A 14,737-nucleotide genomic window follows, 5' to 3' on the forward strand; every position below is an offset into this window, starting at 1 on the left:
TTTGTTTCTATTAGACACGGCTACGGCATGACAAAATGACGCTCCAACTTCACAGTGAAATGCTCAGTTGTGGATTCACCAATCATGAAATGCATCATTTACATTGGGAACATCTTCCACGTCCGCTTTTGCTTGTGTGGGGCTCACCTGAGATTGTGCGTTGACATTGGCTCCGTTTGTGACCAGCTCTTTGACGACTTCCGTTTGGCCGGCCAACGAGGCGATGTGCAGGGCAGTGTTTCCTTTCTGGATTACACGGAACAGCCGCGGGAATGCTGTTAAGCTCTCGCACACCTGTTTTCTGCAAGTGTGTGTGCGCGTGCGTGTGTGTGTGTGTGTGTGTGTGTGTGTGTGTGTGTGTGTGTGTGAGATGCAGCCAAGTCTGTTTATATCCCAGTACCAATCACACTTAAGTTCCAAAGGCTTTCAAGCTCTCCCAGCCTGCCGCGCTGCCAACAATGTGTCACTTCCGATGCCACGCGCATAAACGAGCCTTGGCCGTAAATATGCTTGCAGCGGCTTTTATGAACCCGCGCCGTCCCCGTGATGGCACAAATGACCTCGCGGATCGCCCCGCCGGCCACGTGAAAGCAATGTCGTGGGCTGTCGGGCGACGGTGACACGTGCGGCGTGTTCTTTACCGGGAAAAGGAGACAGAACCACAAACAAAGACGCGTGTGGGGCATATAAACAATGGCGGCTTCCTACCTCCTCCTCATTGACTGTCTAAAGTAAAAAAAAACAAAAAAACACACACACAAAGAATCCCCAAGACCTTCCACTCGTCCCTCAGACCGCTCGGGGTCCCAATTACGAGGCTTTAATTGGGGAGACCCTCGCCTTCTTCTTGAATAAGTCATCACATGATACATTTGTCAGCAGAAGGTTTGTAGCCTGTGGCAGAGAGGCGGGGCGGGGTGGGGTGTCGGAAACGACTGCCAGACATTAATGGGGGATAATATTTCCCCCTCAAAAGTGTTTATTAGCATCAGATGAAAGCAGCTTCAGAAGAGCCGACCCCTCCCATTATGCATGCCATTAGGGGTTGTTGTTCAAGTCACCATTTTAAAGCACATTTTTTGCCATTCCTCCAGCAGCTGAGGCCGTTAAAAGAGTTATAATTCAAAATAAATTCCCTTCATCCCCACCTATGGAGCAGCAGCGGCGGCTTGGCACCGTTTAATCCCCGCAGCCCACGCACTGATTTAAACGGAGCTCCCGAAATCGTCGCTGCGTGAGGCGAATGGAGGCTTACCTTAGTGGCAGCATCCACGGCGGCGCCCAGTTTCAGCAGCTCAGCCACAACCTCCACGTGGCCCTCTTTAGAGGCTAGATGGAGAGCATTCAGGCCATTCTGAGCAAAAAGCAAACAAGTCACTTAGAGGCATCGTAGCGGCGACACGGGATTAGTCGACCGGCGGACGGGTTGACTTTATTGCTCTGCCATGACGAGTGAGTGCGAAGCGGTGACAAAGAGAAATGTTTAATTGTTAGGCGCCAGGTGACAATGAGCCATCTTGAAACATGCTATGCTAATCAACACAAGATGAGGAGGGAGGGTCATTTGATTTGATTTGTTTCTATGCCAGTCTGTCTCTCTTAACTCAGTGGCAGCCCAATTAAAATATCGATGCCATTGACGTCTTTCGTCGTCAATGGCAGTGAATGAGTTAACATGTGCCCAACTCACCTGATTGCAAATGTTAATCTCGACCCCAGACTTGAGGTAGTCAAGGACCTTTTCAAGGTTTCCAGCCCGGGCAGCTCGCAAGTAACTGGCATTACTGTCAGACTGCAGAGAGAGAGGCAAGCAAGAAAAAGATGATAATTATGACATATAATAATGTAAAATATAATAAATAAGAAAATAATGAGCTGCAATGGAAAATGCAGAATAAAATGTATTTCCAGGTACCAGGTAGAACTCAGTCATCATTCCTCAACGCAAACGACATCAGAAGAGCCAAGCTAGCATCCGCACATGCGCTTCGTGCACACCATCATCTGCAAGCATCACTCAGTGCTTTCAAGTTTGCAATTTCTTCCAGTCCAGATGCCGATTTAAAAAGCAAAACTTCCTGTAGACCATATGCAAGCCAGCAGAGCTCCGGCATGCCAAGCATGCATGTACGCCGTCAGCCTTCCTTCAAATCCCGGAGGCAGGATCCTGACAGCCAGAGTTCTCGGTCGCAGCCTCCCCGAATGTGCTGGACCGCCCTCGAAAACAGAGCTTTGTGGGCTCAAATCAAATGACAAGGTAAGCATATTTTTTCCCCATAAGAAAATGTCAGCGAGGGATGAAGGGGGGGTGGGGGGGTAACGGACAAAAGCTGAAAAAGTGGAGCTGCTGCTCTGCGTTTCCACCGTGCTTACATTTTGCTGCTTCCTACAAGTGAACCTTTTGTACGCAAGAGGCGTGGCTTCAAAATAGAGGACCACGAAGCAAACAGGGCTTACTTCCAGAATATTATTCAGCACGAGAACCTGCTCGACAAGCGACAGTAGGGCCTGATCCAGAAACAAACAGAGCAGCACACCGAACCAGTTTGTGAATGGAAAATATTTGTCAGAGTCATTTCCTGATTACTGGGACCTTTCAACTCACGCTCCTTTCTAGGAACAGTGTCTTCCTTTCTTGACAACCCCCCCAAGAGGACATCTCGGCTCTCATGGCCTCTACGACACCAGACGGCCAACTGCGGAATGTGGCTTAAAATTCTGCTCGTTCAAAGTTAATAATGCTTTGTTTGGATTGACAGAGCGCTACAAAGAAGTCAAGACGGGAGACAAACAAGCAACAGGTCAAGGCGGCTGCACTAAGGCATCCCTAAAAAGTGTCAGAACTGCTCAAGGGGCAAATAATATACTCCGAGGTCCAAATAAGTCAATAATCTATATGTGTCAAACATTTTTAATTAACACCAAAATGTGCACTTGTGGCAGAATCATAATAGACTTAACTAAAGTCTCTCCGACGACCTTGGACTAGTCTGTCCTCATTCATTGCTTATTAAAGCCAAAGTTTCCCATGCAGGATAACATCTGTGCAGCATGTGTGTGTGTGTGTGTGTGTGTGCTGGTCCACATCCAAAGAGTTGTCCTCTTTCTTACATAAGCAGTCCCAATGTGTGAAAGCATGCGTTATATGCTGGAGCTTGCCCGCCTGATCAACAACATGCCTCTGACGTAAAAACACGCAGGTTCAAATGGCTTGACGCCAACAAAACGACAACGGAGCTCAAACAGCTGCACTTCGTCATCATGTGACGGAGTTTCTAGAACATGATATTATATTCTCTTCTTCTTTATGCGGCCGGCTTAAGTGGCAGATTAAATGGTTGAAGTCGCCAATCGCCCATCTCGCCGCTTTATCCCTTAATGCTTAGCGACCAACATGTCGGATGCTCCGCCCTCGGCAAATCTGTCCATTGAAGATGAAGGTGCGTCAGACAGGAGAAGGGCGGCAGATTTATAAGCCAAATATGGCTAAGCCTCCCCACGGTATCGGATATTGAAAGAAAATGGCGCCGTCAGAGAGTATAGGTTAAGCCTCGGAGGACGGCCTTAGAGGAAAACGACACGCGAGGGAATGACGTGAAGAGAGGAGGCGCGTAGATTTATTTTTAATGGAGCTTGTCCAGGTCAGGGTAAAAAAGCAGCTCGTCGGTGGGTAAATGACAGCAAAGGTGAGAACTTACCATGCCGCCTCTGATTAAACACAGAAGCTTAAAAAAAGTGGAAGCACAAGAAACATTAAGCTAGTGACATGGGCACTATTGCTAGCGCATTACCGCTAGGTATGCTAAGTGGATGATGATTGTTATGACAAAGGATGTTATGTGATGTCATTTGTGATAGAAGCAAACATGATACATCGCCATGAAAAACGATTGACAGCAACTCAGCGAATGGGAAATTGTCGGACGACTCGAAAAGATTATCGTGACCGATTCTCCCGTGAGGTGGGGCGTGTTAATTTCTGGAATGTACTCGGAAACATCCGAGGCCAACGATCGGAAATGTTAAGCCTGTTCAGCAGTTACGGCGTCAAGACTGTGACGTGAAAGGCAGATGTTTTTTGAATAAAGCTCGAGTTTTAGGTACGAAACAACCAAACGTGTCACCTAGCAAAGCGCGCACAAACCGACGCGGCGGCTTGGGGTCATGTGCTGATTGTTCAGGCTGAGCTGAGAGCGTTTGGAACAAGCAATGGAGTGGCCGCAGCGCTCGTATTGTTCCACTTGATCCCTCGCTGTCCTGACTAAACAAAAACCACACAGTAGAAGTACAAAAAGGGTCGAGGCCCGGCGACAGGCCACAAAAAGGTGTCCGGTGCCAAAAACCTTTGCGCTCACATCACAACAGATGATGAAAGAAGTCAGCAAGATACTGCAAACCTTCTTTACATTCAAGGAGACACGTGGTCCAGAACCTTCTCTTGTTTCAAAGCCCTCAGTACACAATGCTCGCAGGTCAAACTGTCAATTACTGAGGTTGCTATTTTGGGCAATTGGTAATATGACTCAAGTCAAAAGTGAGAAAATCCCTCAGCGTGTTGCATTTTCAAGTTTTGGAACAATAAACGAGCGCCATTTACTCACATGCGTTGGAAATCCGGCACCTTCCTCTACAGCCATCTTCTCTCTCTGTTTACACTGTCGCTTTCTCTCCTCTCGGAAGAGGAGTGAAACCCGAGCCCCCCCCTCCCCTTCCTCACCCCACCAGCCTGTCACCGTTCAGACGCTCATGCCAACCTAGCGGGCATCCGTCCCACTCCAGCAACCGTCGGATTGGAAAATCATACAAAGGAAGACGCTAGCAACAAGCTTTTAGCATCCGTGGCGCGCTTGAGTGAGGGATGGAGAGGGCGCGCGGATGAGGCACACATGAGGAGGATGCTGAGAGCCTCTCACTGGCGAGTAAACAAAGCACTAAAGCAGTCTCCATTCTGAAAAAAAAAAAAAAAAAAAAAAATCCCGCTTTTCCCCCAATCGGGTTAAAGCCCGCAGTCTCAACCTCGCTATGAAAAAGCACCTTTCAAGCACGGAGGGGACCCCCCGTCCTCATGACTTACCATGACAGCAACGGTTTCTCCCTCCTTTTCCGCCTCCTTGCTTTTCTTCCTCACCTTCATTGACTCTGCAGCAGCAGGAGGAAGAAGAGGATGGGTCTTCTTTGTGCTCCGGGATTTCCAAGGTTGGGGAAGCGAGCGTGTTGGAAATAGACGCTGGTGCAAATCCTTAAGCTAAAATGACTATGTGTCAACCCGCCCAGCCACCTCCATCCCTCCCACCCGCAATTTTATTATCCCACCCACTATCCGTCGTTCCCTCCCACTCTCGCTGCCTCCCTCAGCGTGCGACTCTTTGTCATCCCGCTTATCAGTCCCTTTTCTCCTCAACAAAGAGCGCCTGTGCGTGGCCAGCACACCAGCGCTACCTGGACTCAGCAAGTGTTAGCCACCCAAGATTTTTTTTTTTTTTGGGTGATGTCGTCTCATAGTGAAAATAACACCAGACGCTTTCACGTGGGGTGCCGCCCCTCCCCCTTTCCAACCCGAAAAACAATCAAAGGGGTCACTAACAGAGGATTAGGAGGGCTCGCTCTCTGGTATTAGGGACGCCCCCCCCATTCCCATTGTCCTCCCACGGTCCCACCTCTCAACGCAGATAGCTGCTCATCCCACATCATATTTAGCAAACTTACTCTCATTCACGTAGAATGCAAAGAAATTAGACCATTTGGGGGGGCTGTATCTATAGAATATTTTTAGAATCGATTATTCTATCGGGTATAGCAAAACACCCACATTTCAATCATAAAACTCCCAAGCAAACTCAAACATCGATTGAAGTCCGGGAGCTAAGTATTTCTACTTCTTTGCTATTTCCCATACTGGCTTGTCATAACTCCACATCGGAAAATAACACACACGCACACAAACGGGAAATACGAGCTGAAAAAGGTTGAGCTGATCACTATCTGCTTGCTAGGGAAAACATGATTAAGTGGAACACATAGCGTAGCTAACATATATGTTTTGTGGGTGGTAGGCAAAGGGCCACCCACTGAAGAAAACAGCAGTATTGCTTGAACAGCAAATTTGTGAAAGAATGCCATCGAAATGGCACAAAAAGAAGCAAGTCAGCATTCAACACAAGTCCAGACACGACAGGAGACAGCCGCTCTGCCCACACGATAAGCGCAGTCGAGGAGTCCTCTTGTGGGTCGATGGATGGATGGATAAAGAAAGAAAGAAAGAAAGAAAGAAAGAAAGAAAGAAAGAAAGAAAGAAAGAAAGAAAGAAAGAAAGAAAGAAAGAAAGAAAGAATATAATAACGAAATTCTGAAGGAATCTGTCTTGAGGTCACCTGACTTAGGTCAAAGCAAACACGGTGCATCATCAATTAGTTGTTATGCTGCACACCAATAGAATAAGATGCTAACAGAAGTAAAGAGCCAGTGGAAATGTTTTTGAAACCGCATTTTAAAACTGTTTAAGTTCTTTCAGTGTGTTTCATCCCAAATGCACGCAACTACTGTATACTTTTCTTCTTTGCTATTAAACGTGCCGTAAAGAAAAAAGAACCCGCTCATGGTTCTTGATCTTTTTATTTGCACGTAGTGCATTATCTGTTAAGCACATCACCGGTGTGAGTGTTTCAGTGGAAAGGCGCCACTTGCATCACGGGTACATTTCAGCGCTCTTAGTCAGCGCCGTTGTGAGACATTTGGAAGGAGAGTGAGACGCGGGAGGAGACCGCGAGCTGACCGGGGGAGGCACAGATGCTCCGGACTCCCGAGGAGGCGTCTCGGGCGCGTGATTGGTGGATAACAGGCACCCCCGTTCACACTAGCGCCGCAGTGAGCAGCTTGACTTGTGTAGCGAAAAAAAAGAAACAAGAATGCAGGGTTGCCATGGCGATGGGGGAGGCTCGAGTAGAAGAGGACGACTTACGGGGAAACAGTGTGCTGGTGCACTCCGGAGTCCGGACTCAACATTTTATTCTTGTCGCGCCAGTTGTAGTTAAATTTCAGATCTCAAAAGTTCCAGCGGTAGTGTTGCTCGATATTGGTGCGTATGTAGTGAAAAATAAGTTGTATCGAGCCACAAAGGCCTATTTCTGTTATTTACTGGAAAAAGTGTGCCTGTGATTTAAAAAAATGCTCGCGGAGGAGATAAAATGAAATATTAATAAATGATTATTATTTCAATTTCCCCCCAAAATGTGATTGTGTTTTATTCGTGTTCACAAATTCCCTCGCAATTGGAGCCACATTCTCTGAATTCCACCATCGCAATTCAATCAGAGAGCAGACGCGTATTTCTTGGAACGAGCGTTTTGCTGCAGGGCTCTTCCCAGCTTGTCACAACCCACCAATAACTCCAAAGTCTGGTCCGCCTGTGCTAATCCGCTCGCTCTCGCCGTACAAAAGACAAGCTCGGCCATCTCGGAGGAGCAGTAAAGCATCTCGCCGTGGTCATTCTGCAGGCGGGCTATCTCAAAATGTGTGTGTGTCGCGCACACACACACATCATGGAGAAGATTTACTGCTTCTGCTGCTCGCTCAAGGGCATGGCTTCCCTCCCGTCACCTGGGACTCGAAACCATCGGAGAGGGACAAGAGGAGGACGAGGAGAGGAAGTGAGTGAGTGAGGAAGATGCCAGAGGGAAGGAGTAGATAGACATGCTGCGATCTACAGGGACGCCGGTCGACCTCAGATTTGTTTTCCATCAATTTGAACAGGGGGCAAATAGACAACGGAACATTCACACGGTATCATGTGAATGTCAAAAATTAAAATATGAGCGATTAACAAGTCAGCAAAAAATGCCAAAGGCCCTCCATCACCATCCTGCCAAAACATTCTTGCATGTGGGAGGGGCGGGGGTGTTCCTCGAAAAAGTCAGGGTTAGGGTTTCGAGGAAAAATAAATGAATCAAGCTAAGACAACGGTGAGAAAGTAGCAGCGAAAAAAATGAGCTCAGAGAGATGAGCTTGATCTGGCATCAAGTTAAATTGATGACCAACCTCGTGCATGGTCCTCAGCGCGCTTCTGAGTTCATCCAACAGTCAAACACTGGACTCTGCTGGTCATTTCGGACATCACAAGCCGACACAGTAATGTGCATTGTTGGGGCTGCTTTCAAGGCACCACCATATTTAACTATTTTCCCGAGCCCTTCAAGTGACAACCAACAAAAACTTTTCGGTCTTTTTGGAGACTATGGGAGACTTTCTCCAAAAAAGGAGATGTTCATCCCTTTGCATCCAAATGAATGGCGCTCGTGTAAATGAGACCACTTCGCTGAGTGCCGTGCATTCTAATGTCCTTAAAATGAATGTCGTCCTTTTTGCCTGTAATTTTATTAGTGTTCAGACAGGGAGGGAAATAAAACCACTCAATGATCTTCTAATGTCATCATTTGAAACGTAATCATGTTTGCTGGATACACGCAATGGGAACTGTGATCTATGGAAGTATTTATAACTGTGTGTGTGTGTGTGTGTGTGTGTGTGTGTGTGTGTGTGTGTGTGTGTGTGTGTGTGTGTGTGCGTGCGTGCGTGTGTGTCTGTGTGTGTGTGCGTGTGCGTGTTTGTGTGTGTGTGTGTGTGAGAGAGAGAGAGAGAGAGAGAGAGAGAGAGAGAGAGAGAGAGAGAGAGAGAGAGAGAGAGAGAGAGAGAGAGAGAGAGAGAGAGAGAGATGCTTCTACAGACAGGGAAACTTCCTCTCCAGACTCAAAGGAGAAGAAAAGCCAAGATGTTTTCATATTGTTGAAAAGCAACAAACTGGTTTTCTCATACTTCATACTTTCTCACACTAAGCTGTCCAAGTTCCAGCATCAATACCAACATTACAAGACGTCATCTCAAAACACAAAAATAACTTTGGACCGAACAGAATCAAGAAGCACGCTGACCGCTTTCACCGGATCTTTGGCAGGTATGGAACACCAGACTGGAGCCATCTGGCCCCTTCAGACCTCACACAATACGCAAATATGTGCGCACAAACGCACAAACACACGGTCACCGGGGCACAAAGCAAACATATGCGCAGTAAACATGTTAAATTTAGGGAACATGTTCTCATCCTTCTGACAACAGGCCAAGAACAGAATGACGACATTGATGTTATTATGTTATTTGTTTCTTTATTATTTATTCATCACGCTTATTTATTCTTTGTTTGTGCCTTCTTGTTTTTATTTTTTGTGTTGTTTACTTGTATGTATATTGTGTACTATGTCTTGTCACCGTGGGATAGTGGGAACGTAATTTCAATTTCTATGTGTCTTGGCATGTGAAGAAATTGACAATAAAGCAGACTTTGACTTTGACTACAGCAATATTTTTGCAAAATACAACAGCACATCATTTAGTTCGTGTCAATCAAAAAGGAGCATGAGAGTAAACCCCGACGAAGTGAATTTTTGTTTCGGGCGTGGAAGATGAAGCTGATAGCTTGTGGCAGGCGGACGTGGCGTGGCGTCCGTTCCAAACAGTCAAGTCATATTGTGGGCGGCAGCACTTTTACTTTAAAATCTACAAGTGACATGATTGTGAGGCCACCTATCGCAGCGTGAGGACGCATTGGCTGACCCTTTCATGAAGGTCAAGGGAAACAAAATGGCCGACCAGACACGCTTAACCTTGACTGATGGCTACAGTCAATTATGGTCAATTACGCAAGTGCCTCTGCATTCTATGCTGGGGTGTGCTTTCCCAAACGGCGGATTTAAGCTTTTGCTGTCTAGGGACAAGGTGCCAAAAAGTCAAAGGTAAGCCATGAGTGTCAACACAGCTGACACACAGCTGACAACATGCCCGTCAGCAACATACACACACTTACGCAAACACGCACTCTGTGACAGCCACCTCATCAGCAGTGGCGCCACGATCAACTTGTCAAACTCAAATTATTTTGTCACCTTCAAACGTCATTCTGACCGGTGACAAAAGTGGGCGCCTAAAGCACAACTTTAAAACAACATGCTGGACATTTTGTGAAAATTATATTCATATTTGAAACGGGGAAGCTAACGTCCAAGCTACACATGCTACAGAAGTTAGCACTTATGATTCCCTCTACGATGACACAGCTGTTACTCCACCTGGAATTTGAAATATGAAACTTGTTGAGACTAGCTGTAAACAGATGTACCGACAGATACCTGTAAAAGTATTTGTACTCGGTTACCAATTGCCTGAAATAAACGGAAAAAAAACCCAACGCATCCCATATGACACAGATGTCAAACTCAAGGCCCGAGGGCCAGATACGGCCCGCCACATCATTTTATGTGGCCCGCGAAGACAAATTGTGCATCAAATTCGTGTCATTACTAGAATTGCAAATTGTCTTCACTTTTAATAATATATATTTTTTTAAATATTTGACCAGTTTTTACTTGTCTGATTTGAAAACGAGTTATTTGTCAGTTTGTTTTGTAGCTTTTACTGTATATAATATGAGGTGCTCATACATTTATTTGGGTTGACAGTCATAATGGCCCTCCGAAAGAAGCTGTGACTACAATGCAGCCCGCGAAAAAAATGAGTTTGACACCCCTGCCATATGATGCTACGCTGCTATCGGCTCAAACATGGGCTAGCCCACCCTGATTTCACTTTCTAGCCTTGAGGGGTAAACATTAACGTGTACAAGCAGAGCACATAGCATAGCACCATTCAACGCCACCTAAGCCAACGGTTGAGTAACGACACCCATCAGTCAAGTTAAAGAAATACTTTGGGTCGTAGTAGATTTATTGAAGCGCTTTGTAAAGAATGCAAGCTTCTTGTAAACAGATTGCACGGCATTTCCTCCAGTGCACTCGCAAAAAACGATTTGCTTAAAGGTTTGTTTTTATCCCTCGTGATCACATGTCTGGTGCAAAATAAAGAATACCAATCCCAGCTTGGAGCGCCAATCAACCTTTTCAGATGACATCATCGCTTTTAGGGACGCGCAACTGGAAGACTGTAGTGGCCAGCAGATGACAAAGCTGATGATTTCACCAAACTTGGGGCTTAAAAAAAAATGCCAAGGCCATGCAAATTACTTTCTATGAGAAAAATAATTACTACATACAAAAATAAAGGGTCCATTCTTATGGTAAATGACCTTCTTAGGCTGCAATGGATTCTTTTGCCTTCAAGACAGAAGAACAAACGCAGCCTATGTGTTATGACAAAGCCTGTGTTATAAATGAGACTATTAGCTGGACCTTGTAGAAGGGCTTCCGTGCTTCACACTTTAAAAAAAAAAAATTAATACAAAAAAGGGTCAAATGAGTTTTCCGTTCATGTTGAGACTTGTTTAGGGAGCGTCTATGTTTGGAATTTCATTAGAGAGCAAAGTGCAGGGATATTTTCTTCCGCTCAACATGAATCCGGATTTCTTCATGATTTGCACCCCCAAGCAGGCGACAACATTATGGCCACGCGTGAGCGCTCACTGTGAAGAGGTGTGATTACCATTGATTTGTCCTAACGCAGCATATTTCCTCTGCTCCACAGTTTACTTGGGAGGGGGGAGGGGGGTCACCACCAGGCCCTTCACTAGGATCAGAGGTCAAAAGTAGACGAGTCCAGGCTGGATGATGGAACCAATACAAAGTTGGCAGTTGTCAACATGAATGAATTTGCAAAATGGTTGCCATGTGGCTAGCTGGCTACATTCTTATTATTATCTGCGCATGTGACATCAGAGTGGCAGGTGGTTAAGTGGGGGGGCCAGGACACGGCCTCGTGGTGGCGGGGGACCAAAAAGTAAAAAAAATTTAATTATCAAGGCCAGCAGGCATGATTCCCAGGGGGCGCGTGACTGTGCGTAGAATGAGCATTATCTCGTTCCGAGTGTCACCAGGCAGTTCTGCAAACACGGCGCAAATGCAAAACTGGAGAAATCGGCCTGCAGATTATTGAAAAATAAAATGAAATAATACAGATAAATAAAATAATTAAAACTAAGCAATAATATTATCTAAATAGCCCTTTGGAACATGCGGGAAAGGACAGCTCCAGTTACAGAGGCTCGATTCCATTCAGTCCAGTGGTTGCATAAAGGCCCGTTTGGCGGGACCGAATCAGGCCATCACATCGTCAGAGCAAGCGTGAAGACTAAGCGCTCACGCGGAGAGGAGGAGGACATGCAAGGAAAGGCGCTTCTCACCTTCAAGTGACCTTCAGGCTTGCCATCAGTCTATCTTTCTCTCTTCCACTCTTTTTATTTGAGCTTATCTACTCTCTTCTTCTCCAGTTATTCCTGGAGGAAAATTTCATATGGGCCCAGCATTCCCCTGACCCAAATAGCAGGAACCCCAAAAGACATGGATCAATAAATAGAACAATCCTTCGTACAAGATGCCCCTCAGAAAACATGTAGGGAATAACAGGGACTAGCTTGACAACGGTAACGGCGCTACTTCCTTAGAATACAAGTTCATCAAAACGACAGCAATTGGGATCAGCAGGTTTACCATCTCTCCCCACACTCGGCGACCGTCAAGCTGCCGGCGATTTGGATACAAGCGTTCTGTGACACGGGGAAGAGTTTCCACAGCCGACGCAATTAGCACCGAATTCATTAACCTCCATCTTTGATGTGGGAAAATGAAGAGGAGAAAGAGGAGGAGCGGATGAGATGCAACACTTGTGGCGGCTTTGTTTCGGCCACACTGGTAAGTGGATGAAAAAAAGTGACAAAGCGACAAATAGGAGGCAAATGGATTCAACGGGCTCAATCTTGGCCCACCGCCTTGCCGGAAGTCTGTTTATTTGTCCCTCCGGGGGCAAGAAGAGGCTTCTTACTGACACTCTTGCCATCGGGATTGAGGGCTGACATCCAATTTAAACGTTGACATTCTCCGACGAGGAGCCAAGGTCTTGCAAATGTTGGCTTTAAAGTGAAAGGCTTGATCCCAACAGCATGCATTACGTCTCCTCGTCTTGTTCCTTGGCCCTTGAAATGGTCGTTCACGTTTCCCGATTCTCCGTAAACTTGAGCGCTCGGGCAATAGAGAAGGGTGATCCAAACATCAAGCACAAACACACACACACACACAAACACACACACACACACACACACACACACACACACACACACACACACACACACACACACACACAAAAAGCTGCTCAATATTTGGCATGTGCCATCCAGGTCTCCATTAGCCCGCCAGCGGAGTGAGTGGTGCCTGATAAAAGCAGCAGGCCTCATCCAAAACACGTCACGCAAGCTCATTTAAGAATCCATCGCTACATTTTGACTGCAGATATCAATTCCTCTGCTCAAATCTAGCCCGCCACACTGGCCATTTTGTCAGTGAGAAGCACTTACTCATAGCAGGTTGATGCAAAGATGTTAGTCACGGCAGCTGCAGTATGATATAAGAGACTTTTGTCTTCTGCCGTTACCTGACCTGGACTTCATGTTGAGCTCAAACATCATTGTGAATATGTGCAAAAAAACACTTTTCAGATGTTATGACGCCCTTTACTCCTTGTTGTAACTACATCTGTCAATTCTTTAATGACACTCATTTCTCTCCGACTTTGGCAGCCTTCATTGAGGACGCAGAAAGAGTTGGAAGGCCACCAAACAAGAGGAGGAGGTAGCACACCCAGAAACTTTTCCCAACGACAACTGACAAATTCACTCCCTCGCTCGGGTGACTGATGACTTTGCAGTGTAGCAGCAGAACATTTGGAGCTAATAATAAGCCGAGTCAAGGTGAGATAAAGGACAAAGTGCTTTGGATCATTTATTTATTTATTTATTTATTTACTTATTCATTAATTCATTCATTCATTTGTTTATTTATTTATTTATGTATTTATTTATTTAGTTGTTTGTTGAAGGTGAGATAATGGACAGTGGTTTGGAGTATTTATTTATTTATTTGGGGGGCTGATGCAAATATATCTAAAGACATACAGTGTAATGACTAAAATAACTAAAATGACTAACTTGCATTCACGTTAAGATGGATGGTTGTTGTAAATCCGCAAAGTGTACTTGTCTTTGGTTTACGTTTAGTTTGACCTCTCTGCTGGGATGAGCGACCCAAATGAGGACACACTTGACAAGTGTCCAAATAATCACATTATCCACATTACAACAACGAGCTGTACCATATTAAGATATCGCCGCTCATTTTTTGATACGAGTGGTGCTGCTGTTGTGGCAAGGGACAATGATGAGGGCCCTGATGACTTGTTCCCTTGTTGTTGATGTTGAGGTCAAATAACAATGCCGGCAGCATAATTTAAAACCGAGGAACCCCGGTGGCACAGCAGAGTACAGTAAATGTCATCGTGAGCCAACATGAGCCTTCGGGGTCAGCGCACAAAAAAAAGATTCCATCCGACTCCACTGTCATTACACTACTGCAAACTACTTGATAACTGCCTGCTACTAGTACTCCTTGTGACCTTGTCCTTATGACAAGTTCTATTTCGGGTGTCCATATTGTGTGCCATCGGACATGTAAGCTAGGCGGCCCACGTGCGTCCTCTCCATCATATGAAAAGCGCGTTCATCAATAAATCAGCCGCTGTGCATTATGCATGGCATCACATACACGGAAAGAACCTGCAAAAACAAATCCACTCAGCACTTTCGCTCACAAAATCAAGCAGAGCCGGAGAGGATTTTTTCATTATTATCTCATTCAATGACTCCATTTGTGCTGATCTTTGTGTTTTTTTTCTCTTCCGGTTATTGAAC

At 45.8% G+C, this 14,737-nt stretch overlaps 1 protein-coding gene across 46 annotated transcripts in view; it reads right to left on the reverse strand.

Annotated features, from left to right (window-relative positions):
• Positions 1–14,737, reverse strand: part of LOC119134850 (ankyrin-3-like) — a 69,349-nt gene that overhangs the window by 37,333 nt on the left and 17,279 nt on the right. For 43 of the 46 annotated variants that reach the window (XM_037271950.1, XM_037271949.1, XM_037271947.1 and 40 more), the window contains 3 exons: positions 1,691–1,792; positions 1,256–1,354; positions 148–246 (listed from right to left, as the gene is read on the reverse strand). In XM_037271950.1, coding sequence (XP_037127845.1) covers positions 148–246; positions 1,256–1,354; positions 1,691–1,792 — 300 coding nt within the window. Of the gene's footprint in view, positions 1–147; positions 247–1,255; positions 1,355–1,690; positions 1,793–1,915; positions 4,457–5,074; positions 5,302–14,737 lie in introns of those variants that run through there. The other 3 variants (XM_037271968.1, XM_037271953.1, XM_037271964.1) reach the window with 3 other exon arrangements.

The sequence above is a fragment of the Syngnathus acus genome, chromosome 15 (assembly GCF_901709675.1).
Source record: "Syngnathus acus chromosome 15, fSynAcu1.2, whole genome shotgun sequence".
Taxonomy (NCBI): domain Eukaryota; kingdom Metazoa; phylum Chordata; class Actinopteri; order Syngnathiformes; family Syngnathidae; genus Syngnathus; species Syngnathus acus.